This window comes from Mobula birostris, chromosome 5 (genome assembly GCF_030028105.1).
Source record: "Mobula birostris isolate sMobBir1 chromosome 5, sMobBir1.hap1, whole genome shotgun sequence".
In the NCBI taxonomy this organism is placed as follows: domain Eukaryota; kingdom Metazoa; phylum Chordata; class Chondrichthyes; order Myliobatiformes; family Myliobatidae; genus Mobula; species Mobula birostris.
In genome coordinates this window covers 74737014-74749682 of record NC_092374.1, presented here as the reverse complement: position 1 = coordinate 74749682, position 12669 = coordinate 74737014, and the positions used below count along the sequence as shown (strand labels likewise).

General features: G+C 41.2%; 1 protein-coding gene across 3 annotated transcripts in view; it reads right to left on the bottom strand.

Moving 5' to 3' along the window:
- jak2b (Janus kinase 2b) overlaps positions 1-12669 on the bottom strand; it is a 279703-nt gene that overhangs the window by 71702 nt on the left and 195332 nt on the right. For all 3 annotated transcript variants that reach the window (XM_072258216.1, XM_072258215.1, XM_072258214.1), the window contains 3 exons: positions 9839-9962; positions 6699-6816; positions 3620-3765 (listed from right to left, as the gene is read on the bottom strand). In XM_072258216.1, the coding sequence (XP_072114317.1) occupies positions 3620-3765; positions 6699-6816; positions 9839-9962 (388 nt within the window). The remainder of the gene's footprint in view (positions 1-3619; positions 3766-6698; positions 6817-9838; positions 9963-12669) is intronic.

Below are 12669 nucleotides of genomic sequence, written 5' to 3'. Positions count from 1 at the left end.
GAATCTAGGTCGCTGGTACTATAAAGTATTGTGCTAACCACTATGGAGAGACACTGAGGTGCAAGTCCATAGCTCCCTGCAAATGGCAATATGGTTGAAGAAGGTATAGGGCATTGTTTACTTTCATAAGCCTCAGTAATGATCAAGAAGATTATCAAGATGGCACCAGTGATTGTCAGCGACGTTCTGTGGGCTGCAGGTAATAATTCCAAATATACTGCTAAATATCCCTCTTTGAAATTACTCTCACTGCAACCTGCAGTGTGCAACTTCCCTTCAAGTAATGTACTTTTAAGTTAACTTAATGATCTACAGATCTCACTATTGTCTGAAGGACATACCAGACCAGTCAAGTACGGTACTAAGTAGATGAACATTTGTCGTCCTGGCTGGATGCGAGGCACAGGGGGGTGGGTGGGAACTCAAAGCCAGACTGAAATGCAGAGGGGTGAGGCCTCCCCTACCCAGCATCTTGTTGGCAAATGCGTAGGTGCTAGAGAACAGAATTGAAGACCTGAGGGCAAGATTGCTGCATTGGAGAGAAATGAGAGACTGTCGTATTCTATGTCTGACTGAGAGGTGGCTTTCTTCCAGCACACCAGGTCAAACCAGAAGGCTTCTCCATTTACGGAGTGGGCTGAAATGCTGATTCAGAAAAGGCAAAAGGAGGAGGTGAGGTTTTTCATGATAAACTCTCAGTGGTGGTTTTGCTGCACTCATATCCCCTTTAATGCTCAAATGGCACCCATTCTATTTACCTAGGAATCCTGCTCCATAATCCTGACCGCAGCTGGGCCAACTATAATCAAGCATCTGGCCCAGATAGGTAACCTGCCAAGTACTAAAGACCTGTGCGGATCAACTGGACAATGTGTTTACTGAAGACCTTTAACCTCTCTCTTCAGCAGTGTGTGGTACCAACCTGTTTCAAAGAGGCTTCAATTATACCAGTGCCCAAGAAGAGCATGGTAATCTGCTTCAAATGCCCAGTAGCACCTACATCCACAGTGATAAAGTGTTTTGAGAGGTTGGTGATGAAACATATTAACCCCTGCCTGAGAAGCAATTTAGATCTGTTCCAATTTGCCTATTGGAATAACAGATCCACAGCAGATGCCATCTCATTGGTACTTCACTCAACCCTGGAGCATCTGGACAGCAAAGGTGCATACATCAGGATGCTCTTTATGGACTACAGTGCAGCATTCAATACCATCATTCCCTCAAAACTAATCAATAAGTTCCAAGACCTTGGCTTCAATACCTCCTTGTGCAATTGGATCCTTGATTTTCTCTCTTGCAGACTCCAGTCAGTTTAACTTGGCAAAAACATCTCCCCCATAATCTCCATCAGCAGAAGTGCACCGTAGGGCTGTGTGCTTATTCCCCTAGTCTACTCATTTTATACTTATGACTGTGTGGTTAAGTACAGCTCCAATACCGTATTTAAGTTTGCTGATGACACCACTGTCATAGGCCAAATCAAAGATGGTAACGAATCAGCATTTGTTCATACCAACAAATTTGAGGCTACTCAAATGGAATATAAAGTGTTGTTCCTCCAACCTAAGCGTGGCCTCATCACAACTGTGAAGGAGGCCATGGATATATATTGGAATGAGAATGGGAAATGGAATTAAAATGGGTGGCCACTGGGAGATCCCACTTTTTCTGGTGGATGGAGCAGAGGTGCTCAGCAAAGCAGTCTCCCAATCTACGTCGGGTCTTACCGATATATAGGAGGCCACAATGGAAGCACAAGACACAGTATATGACCCCAAAAGTCTCACAGGCAAAGTGTCGCCTCACTTGGAAAGACAATTTAGGGCCCTGAATGGTAGTAAGGTGGGAGATCTAGGGGCAGGCGTAGCACTTGTTCCACTTACAAGGATAAGTGCCAGGGGGGAGAGCAGTGGAAAGGGATGAATGAACAAGGAAGAAAGCGGGGGGAGGGAAAGATGTGCTTGGTGGTGGAATCCTGTTGGAGATGACGGAAGTTTGGAAGAATTATGTGCTGGATGCAGAGGCTGGTGGGTTGGTAGGTGAGGACAAGAGGAACCCTGTGGTAGGTGAGGACAAGGGGAACCCTATTCGTCATATTTGTCCCTCCCCACTGATCTCCCTCCTAGCACATCATTTGGGTAGCCTCCATCCTGATGGCATGAACATTGATTTCTCGAACTTCCGGTAATGCCCCCCCACCCTCCTCCTTTACCATTTCCCATCCCCTTTTCCCTTTTCCACTTTATCTCCTTGCCCACCCATCACCTCCCTCTAGTGCTCCCCCCACCTTTTCTTTCTTCCGTGGCCTTCTGTCTCTTTCACCAAACAACTTCCCAGCTCTTTACTTCATCCATCCCCATTAAGGGTTCACCTATCACCTTGTTTTCTCTCTCTCCTCCCCTCACCTTTTAAATCTACTCCTCAGCTTTTTTTTTCCTCCAGTCCTGCCGAAGGGTTTTGGCCTGAAACATTGATCATACTTTTTTCTATAGATGCCGTCTGGCCTGCTGAGTTCCTCCAGAATTTTGTGTGTGTTGCTTGGATTTCCAGCATCTACAGATTTTCTCGTTTGTGATTCATATATTTTGTACAGTTTCAATCACCACACTGCAGAAAGGATATTCTAATATTAGAAAAGTACAGAAGAAGTTGACCAGGATGTTGCCTACAGTGGAGGGCTTTACTTATAAAGAAAGATTGAATAGCCTCTGTTTATTCTCAATGGAATGCAAGAAGCTGAGCAATGACTTTATAGAGGTTCATAAGGTTATAAGAGACATAATTATCCCTCCTTGAAGAAAAGCTGAATTATCCCTGATCTCAAAAAGCCTTTCCAGCTTCTACAGTCTTGAAATACCTTGGCAATGATCTTCCCAGTGGCAAAGATCCCTCTGTGGTTACCACAATTTAACTTATCTCAGTTATTTTGAAGATATTCATGATGATGGGATTTGAGGTACCCTTGCATATACACTTCTTTACAGATGTAGGAAATCAGTCTTCCTTAATGCCAAATTTTAGATCAATTGCAAAATACTGTCGGATCCAAAGCCTTGGTGGTTTTTAGTTAGCATTTGGCCTTTTCAACTTTTTTTTTGGACTGGTGTGGCAGTGTGTGGTGGAGTTAAGGAAACCCATGTCAAGGACATAGACATGGTTTTTCTTTAAAGTGTTTCGTTAGCAGGTGCTGTTTGCTTTCTGCTTTCACCAGTGTGAGCACTTGGTTGTAGGGGTCATTGATGGTATTGACTGACTCAAGAATCTGACATGTCTTAGTTGTTGAAGAGTGTTTGGAGATCTTGTAGTTTTCCACCCATCATCTCCTCAGTATGCCACATATTTTCTGTTGCACCTCAGCAATCAGGTACCTACAAACTATTTTCTTTACCCTTGAATACAGTAGAGTTGCCAATCCAAGAACCTCATAATTTACAATCAATTATCTCAAGAAAAATTTGGTTATTAACATCAAAGTGGTCCTCATGCATTCTGGTAGAAAAGTCACATATCAACATCACTAATCTACTCAGTCCATCCAGTATCTTGCAGATCATGATTTGTCAGCCCACTTTGTATATGATAATGTATTATACAATTGCAAATAATACCTTCTTACCTTTTTGAATGGCAAATGTCCAAAGGGGATTGGTCATTCTCCTTTGCCATCCTCATCATATCAAGCACTGCCATACCGAGACATTCCTCTTGCATTTCGTGTGTTGCTGGGATCTTGACCCATCCATTAATAAAATCATCACGCCACTATGAAAGAAGAGCAGAAATCAGATGGTAGCTCTTTAACCTTACATCAGGTTTGAACCTATCAATGATGTTTCTATATCACTACTTGAAAGGAATTGCTGGGGTTCCTCTTGCATCTTGTACTGAAGAAAGGCAGAGCTTGGAGCTTGTCCCTGATTGACAAATAGACTTCCATTCCAAAACAATGTATTATGTTCCTTTACTCTTCCCTCCATGTGTATCATTATAGCATTCAACTATGTTCAGTTGACACCACATAAAAGTTAGAGCATTTAAAAAAATAAATTCCTAACAAGCCTCAACAACAGTGCAGACCCAGAGATTCAAACAAAACACATATCAAGGTTAATACCGCATGCCATGGGCAGGTGTAGTGATCAAGGAATAAAAAGCTGGCAAAAACAATCTTATTCAATCAGATATACCACTCCACAAAGGACATGAAATTACACAGGACACAGGAATCCTAATGTCATAAATGCCCTGTTTGGGTTCTGTCATTGCAATGGAGATAGAGTTGCATGTCAACATCAAGCATCCAATTACACCAATCCTATGCTGTTTCTGAATGTTAGGGCCTTTGGAGGGGAAATCCCTTGGTTCTAAACCTCACACTGACTCACCTACAAAACAAAATTACTATAGCACCCTAAATGCAAATTGACTAAAAGGAACCTACTGCAAGTTGCAAGGTAACATTTCTGACGTCAGTTTGCAGTCTCCCATCTACCTGTGGAATTTATAGCTGACCGATGAAAATCAAATCCCTCTAAAGCAGTAGTAAATACAGAACCTTGGTTGGACATCACTGAAACACTAGGTGCAGTTCTGTTGACCACACTGTTGCACTGGGGAGGGAGCAGGGCACTTTCACAAAGATGTTATATAAGATGATGTGTTTCGTCCATGTAGAGAGACTGGATAGACTAGGGTGGATTTCCTTGGAATGAAAAGGCTGAGGGGATGGGGTGAGGGATATGATTGAGCTATTCAAATTATAAGGGTATACCTAACACTTGCTAAAGGTAATTTTAATCAATTTTAATACTGTATGGCTTTATGACTCCATATACACAAGATCTGCTGTAATACCACAAATGACAGTGCATAAGTAATAGAACAAAACTCAAACAAGATCTAAGACGGCAATTTGGCCTTGTTGAATTTCTAAAAGCATTTAACTATGGAACATTCACTAGAACCACATTTTACAGATAGGATTCAACATGTACATGGTTAACATATACTGGGCTGGAAAATTTGCATTATTACTTTTAAAGTGGCATTAAAACATTGCTATTGGTTGCTATGAAACCGTTGAAGTCACATAAAAATTTAGATCTTCAAATGGGAGGTTCTCAGAATAGAGTTGGATTTCCCAGTGTCACTGTGTGATGAAACCACCATTCTTGGGTTCAGTGCAACATTCTCTATCAACCAAATGGCTCTCACAGTTGCTGGCATTTTGTCCCACTGGCGCAATCTCTGCAAACTGCAATATTGAAACATATCAACTCCTGTCTCAGAAGTGACTTGGATCTGCTCAAATTTGCCTACTGGCACAAAAGGTCCACTATAGATGTAATTTTATTGGCTCTTTACTCAACTTGAACATCTGAACAAACAGTGAAGATACATATATCAGGATGCTCTTTATTGAGTACAGCTCAGCATTCAATACCATCATCGTCTCAAAATTAATCAATAAGCTTTAAGACATTGGCCTCAATGCCTCCCTGTGCAATTGGATCCTCAATTTTCTCACTTGCAGATCCCAGTCAGTTCAGATTGGGAACAACATCTCTTCCACAATCTCCATCAGCACAGGTGCACCACAAGCTGTGTGCTAATCCTCTTCTCTACTCGCTTTACACTTATGACTGTGTGGCTAAGCATTGCCAGATTTAAGTTTGCTGACGACACCACTGTTGTAGGCTGAACTAAAGGTGCTGACAAATCAGCATATAACAGGGAGATTGAAAATCTGGCTTAGTGGTGCCACAATAACCTCTTACTAATGCCAGCAAGACCAAGGAGCTGAATATTAACTTCAGGAGGAGGAAACCAGAGGCCCACGAGCCAGTCCTCATCGGGCGATCAGAGGTGGAGAGGGTCAGCTTTAAATTCCTCACTATTATCATCTCAGAGGATATGTTCAGGGCCCATCATGTAAGTGCAATTACAAAGGAAGCATAGCAGCTCCTCTACTTCCTCAAAATTTTGTGAAGTTTTGGCATAACATCAAAATTTTGACAAGCCTAAGGGATCTGTGGTGGAGTTTATACTGACTGGCTGTACCACAGCCTGGAATGGAAATGCCAATACCCTTGAACAGAAAATCCTGCAAGATGTAGTGGATACAGCCCAGTCCATCATGGGTAAAGCTGTCCTCAACACAGAGCACATTGACATGCAGTGGTGTTGCAGAAAAGCAGCATCCATCATCAGGGATCACCACCACCTAGGTCATGCTCCCTTCAGGAAGAAAGTACAGGAGCCTCAGGATTCACACCACCAGGTTCAGGAACAGTTGTTACCCCTCAACCATCAGGCTCTTGAACCACAGGGGATAACTTCACTTGCCCCATCACTGAACTGTTCCCACAATCACTGGACTCACATTCAAGAAATCTTCATCGCATGTTCTTGATACTTATTGGCTACTTATTTGTTACTAATATTTTTTTTCATTCTTTTGTACTTTGTTGTCCACTCTGTTGATGTGGATTGTCATTGGCTCTATTCTGGTTATTGGATTTTTTGAGTATGCCTGGAAGAAAATAAATCTCAGCGTATATGGTGACATATATGTACTTTGATTATAAACTTATTTTGAACTTTGAACCAGTTCTCTATAGGACACAATATTATAAAAGCTGTATTCTTCCAGTTATCAGATACTGCTCTATTAATGCCAATCTGAAACTCCATACCTGAGCAAAAAGATACATCATTATAGTATCATCGATGAAAGGGCTCTCTGCACCCTTGGTAACACCGTAACGATATGCTCTCTTGTGTCCAGGACTATACCAGTGTGGAAAGTAGAATCTAAGGAGGGAACAACAAAAGAGTTACTTTAATCATGTGATTAAATTCTTAGTTAATTTAGTCCAAAGACCAAATCTAATTGGTTGCAACATCTATTGACGCAAAAAAAAAATATTTGATTTACAGGTTGCTTACTAACTTTAAACACCTGGAGGGAGAACTGAATGGTTCAGAAAATTACATTATCAAACCCATAACCTACAGAAGGCACTAACATTCAAATGTTATCTGCCTGTTATGTGTGATGGTCAGTGTAACATGATAAAGTAATTCCTGTATAGAAAGAGCCTGAAAGAGCAGGAAAGCTATTTAAAGGATTTGGATCTGGCCAAAGCAAATGGTGAATTATGAAGGGAGGATGAGAACCATTTAATAAGATATGAATGGTCTTGTAAGGATCAACCAATTTTACTTTTGCTACATATTGAAATAAAAAAAGAACTCAGGTTCATTTCCCTCATTTCCTAATGATAATTTTTCTGATATTCTCCCTGTCTAAATAGTCTTGCAGATTAAATTATATTTGAACAACTTTATAACATAAATTATGGATCATAAAGGCTTTCAAATGCTATATACCTGATTTCGAAATATACATTAATCACAAGGTACCACAGCAACACACATAAAATGCTGGAGGAACTCAGCAGGTCAGGCAGCACCTATGGAAATGAATAATCAGTTAACGTTTTGGGCTGAGACGCTTCTTCAGCACTGGAAAGGAAGGGGGACAACGCCAGAATAAAAAGGTGGGGAAGGGGAAGGATGATGGGTGCAAGGTGATAGGTGAAGCCAAGTGAGTGGGAAAGAAGGAATCTGGCAGGAGCTGAGAGTTGGCCATATGAGAAAGGGAAGGAAGAGTGGACCCAGGGGAACGTGACAGACAGGTGAGAAGAGGTAAAAGGCCAGAGTGGGGAATAGAAGAAGAGGGGAGAGGGGAGGGGAAAAAATTACTGAAAAGACAAATTGATTACATGTCATCAGGTTGGAGGCTACCCAGAAGGTGGCCCCAACTTGGCATAAGAGAGGCCATGGACTGACATGGAATCCATGCTTCCGGGGTAATTTATGTTTAACACCCAGTCTTGGTAATCAGTTCCATGCATCCAGGAAATATGACATTGTTTTCTACAGAATGTCTGTGATATTTCAGTCAGTGCAATATATGGATGGAACATTGGTTTTTATGGGATAGGCTATACCCTTGGTCTAGTGCTGGCTCCTAGTTGTGTTGGAGTTCGCAGCTACACCCCCAGCTCTGGGGCAATGAAGAGATTCACTGGAGTCCTTGAGATGAGATTCCACTATCTGCACAAGGCCATACACAAGAATCCATACAATATTAGCTTGTCATTTGCTGGTCGTCAAATTGTCTCCCCAATGTAAGGCATGACCTTTCCTTACTATTCAGCAGTAGAAGGAAGAGGAATTTCAGGAGGAAGGGAAAGGGGAGGAAGGAATAAATGAAAAAAAGACTTGGTATTAACTTGGTGCTGATGCAAGTGTTATGGACTCAACAGATCACCTGAAGACCTCATTCTATCAGCAAACCCAGAGGGAACCCGGCTTGAATGTAGCAAGGCCTCACCATAATGTGCATTGAAAAATGAATGTTGGCTTACTAATTTGTCATATTCGTGCCTAACAGTAGTCCTTGAAAGTGTGTCAGTAGTCCTTGAACAATAGTTAACTGTATTATAGGGCAATCTCATCATTTCTTTTTTGTTTCAAAGATGTTAATTACAGTGTCTTTTTGCATCCTAGAGTGGCTTTGAAGACACTAAGGAATGTCAACATCACTCTATAGGAAGACACAGCTGGATACCTGAAGTGAGGATCAAACCTGGGTCTCTGCAATTGTGAGGTAGCACCACTACCTGCTGTACCACTACACCACCCATCAGGTATGATATTTAATTACTAAGTCCTAGGCTTGACTGTTGACACGGGGATTGTTGCTTTGGGCAAGAGAAGATTTTGATAAAATAAAAAAAAAGGTAAACTGATTTCGTTGGGAAGGAGTGGTGATCAGAAGCCCAATATTTAAGGTAATTCACCAAAATAAATCAAGAAAATGTGTTTTTGCTAATGAACTCTTGTGATCTGGAATAGACTGATTAGAAGCAAATTCAGAAAGAACTTTCAAAAGTTATTTGAATATATCAAATATACGTATGTTGACAGTTGAATATTTATTTAACCAAAGGTGGTGACGAATCAGCATATAGGAGGGAGATTGAAAATCAGGCTGTAGTGCCACAACAACCTCTCACACAGTATCAGCAAAACCAAGGAGCAGATTATTGATTCCAGGAGCTCCTGAGACAGTCCTCAGTGGGGGAAATCAGAGGAGGAGAGGGTCAGCAACTTTAAATTCTTGGTGTTATCATTTCAGAGGACCTGTCCTGGGCCCATCACCTAAATGCAATTATAAAGAAAGCATGGCAGCCTCTACTTCCTCAGAAGTTTGCAAAGATTTAGCGTGACATCTAAAACTTTGACAAACGTCTATAGATGTGTGGTGCAGAGTATATTGACTGGTTGTATCACGGTCTGGTATATGGAAATACCAATGCTCTTGAATGGAAGATCCAGCCAAAAGTAGTGGATACTGCCCTGTCCATTTTGGGTAAAGTCCTCTGCTCCACTGAGTAGATCTACACAGACTAATCTACAGAGACTGCCTTGAACTTTCCATTTATATTTCTGTAGCTTTTCTGTTTATAAACTCAGGTCCGTGACAAAATGTGACCCACATAGAAAACATGTGGATGCCGACATCAACACTTTAAAACCTTACAACTTAATTTAACCTGTTTGAAATGAAAATTACTGGGGTAAATCTTAACGTAACAGAACAAAAGTTGTCTCTAGGATCTGAGTAAGGATGTTTCATGAATAACATATTCAATAGATTACTGATAAAAAGGAGAGAGATTGCAAATCTTGTATTTCTATCCTGTAAATAATGATTACACAGCTTAAAGATTACTACCATCACTGCTTGTAGATTGCAACCCACCTTAGCCGATAGATGGTGCATTCATCTGTTGATTCATCAACGTGGAAGATGTGGTTTGGAGGATACCATGAGCGGTCTTTCTCATTCATCAGAGCAAACAAATTGTGGTACACTGGGGGAATTCCTAATGAATCAACAACATTTCGATTTAGTAGATTCAAAATGAAATACTGACAGTTGGTTTTAAACCAACTGAATTGATGTACTTTACTACCACAGGATTGGAAGGCTACTGTCAATCAAAGGATTTGTCTAAAAAAACAGCTATTAGTCATTTACTTTTGCTGGAGAGTATCATCTAACTCTGTATTTTCTGTTACATTTATTTTTTTTACTGAATGAACAGTCTGTCAGTGGCAGATAACCCCAAGGACTCAAGATCATTATTAGTCATTAATTATAACTAACTGCAACACAGATGTATTATCAAAAAAATCCAATAGCGATGGATGCTAACCATCTGCTGTAGTTAAACTGTATAGATTTGGTGAGTATGCCCACAGGAAAGTGAACCCCAGGGTGGGACTTTGATAGTAAATTTACTTTTGAACTTTGAACTTACATCAATACCTAGGTTGCAACTGGAGTATTGGTTGCAATATTTGGGAAACTGCAAAGGGTGTTTGATATAAGCACTCAGGGAGAGATTAGGTAAGTGAGTACAACTGGACAACTTATTCACAAGGCTAGTACAAACATAAATACTAAACACAGCTTCTCATGTTTCTTTTCTAGCACTGTGAATTAAGACGGAGTCCTTTCTATATGATTCTACCATTCTGTGCTGGAAGAAGAACATCAGTAAACAGAAGCCCATGTCACTGCTATTTCAAGGACGAAAATAGCTAGTCCACTGCAGCTGCTTCCTCTTCAATCACACTGTATTTTCAATGCACGCTCTTTTAGTCATGAGACATTAACGTGCATGCACCTGCTCAAATATACCCCATTACTGGAACATCCCTGGCTGGCAATCAACTCTAAGGCAAATTTGCCACTTTAGACCATTTTGTCTAGAAGATGAGTTGGAGATTCTGTTGGGGTTATGACATCAACTCATTTATGAAATGTTATTACCAATTCCAACAAAATAAGCAAAAATATTGCTGAGCCAGGAGTGCTCAGAAAGCAGATGTGGAAGATCTCAGTCCTTGACACCTCAATTTTAAACTAATCCATCAATCATGAGTACACCAGGATTGGGTCAGACCCCAATTTATATCCAGGCTAATTATAACCTCCATTGACGAAAACTTTGCAATAAAATCAATGGGACGTGTCAGGTCAGGTCAGGTCAGGTCTGGTCTGGAACATCATTTGCACCTGAGGTTAAACTTCATGTTCAAAATGTATAATGCAACATTTTATCCGACCAACTATCTACTTAAGTCCTTTGGTCTCTAACCACCTGATGCATTTTGGAACTGTTCGTTGTTACTATCCATCCCTACATCAGATGGAATTTAATCTGGCTGACCAATGACATCTGTGACGAAGACAAAAGATGGAATCCAAAACATGAAATTAACTCTTTGAGAAACTCTGGGTCAAGCAGCAAAAGATGCACATTGGTGTTTTGGGTCAAGGTGCTGAGATGTCAGTGAGATACCTATCTCACAACTCCAGCAATACAAGGTCAATCCTCCCCTCTGATGCTGTCTATATGGAGTTTGTACATTCTCCCTGTCACCAGAAACCCCAGATTTTCTGCATTTTTGATGTAGTCCTAGACTACAGACGTCTTTCGGTCTTATAGTTTTTTTTGAAGTGCGTTTTTCACCCAAAGTTTCTCTTTCTTTTGTGTGGGCGGGGGGGGGGGGAATATTTGGGGGTCAATGTGCTGGTCCTGTTTTGCTTATTTTTTTTGTATGTGGGGGGTGGGATTTGGGGATTGATGTGCCTGCTCCATTTTTGTTTGGTTTTTTCTGCGGGGAGAGGGATTTGGTGGGGGGGGGGGGGGTGATGATCATGTGGCCTATCTATTCTTTTCTGTCTCGGTTTCATGGCTGCCCAGAGAAGAAGAATTTCAGAGTTGTATACTTTGATAATAAATGAATCTTGAACCTCTGAGCCACATACTTTTCCCTGGGTGTTCTAGTTTTGTTCCAGGGTAGTGTAGTGGTTGGTGTGACACTATTACAGATCGGGGAATTAGAGTTTGAAGTTCATTTCTGGCACTGTTTGTAATGAGTTTGTACACTCTCCCCGTGACTGTGTGGGCTTCCTCTGAGTGCTCCAGTTTCCTCCCACAGTCCTTAGACATACTAGTTAGTAGGGTTATTAGTCATTGCAAATTGTCTTGTGATTAGACTAGGGTTAAATTGGGGTTTGAACATAAGACCATAAGAAATAGGAGCAGGAGCAGACCACCTGGCCAGCTGAGCTTGCTCTGCCATTCAATAAGATTATGACTGATCTGACTCATCTCCACCTACCTGCCTTTTCCCCATAATCCTTAATTCCCCTACTATGCAAAAATCTATCCAACCTTGTCTTAAATATATTTACTGAGGTAGCCTCTACTGCTTCATTGGGCAAAGAATTCCACAGATTCTCCACTCTCTGGGAAAAATAGTTTCTCCTCATCTCCGTCCTGTCTACTCCCCCGAATCATGAGGCTATGTCCCCTAGTCTAGTCTCACCTACCAGCGGAAGCAACTTTCCTTCCTCTACTTTATCTATCCCTCCCATAATTTTATATGTTTCTGTAAATTCTCCTCTCATTCTTCCGAATTCTAGCAAGTCCAGTCCCAGGTGACTCAATGCCTCCTCATAACCTAACCTCCTTATCTCTGGAATCAACCTGGTGAACCTCCTCTGCACCGCCTCCA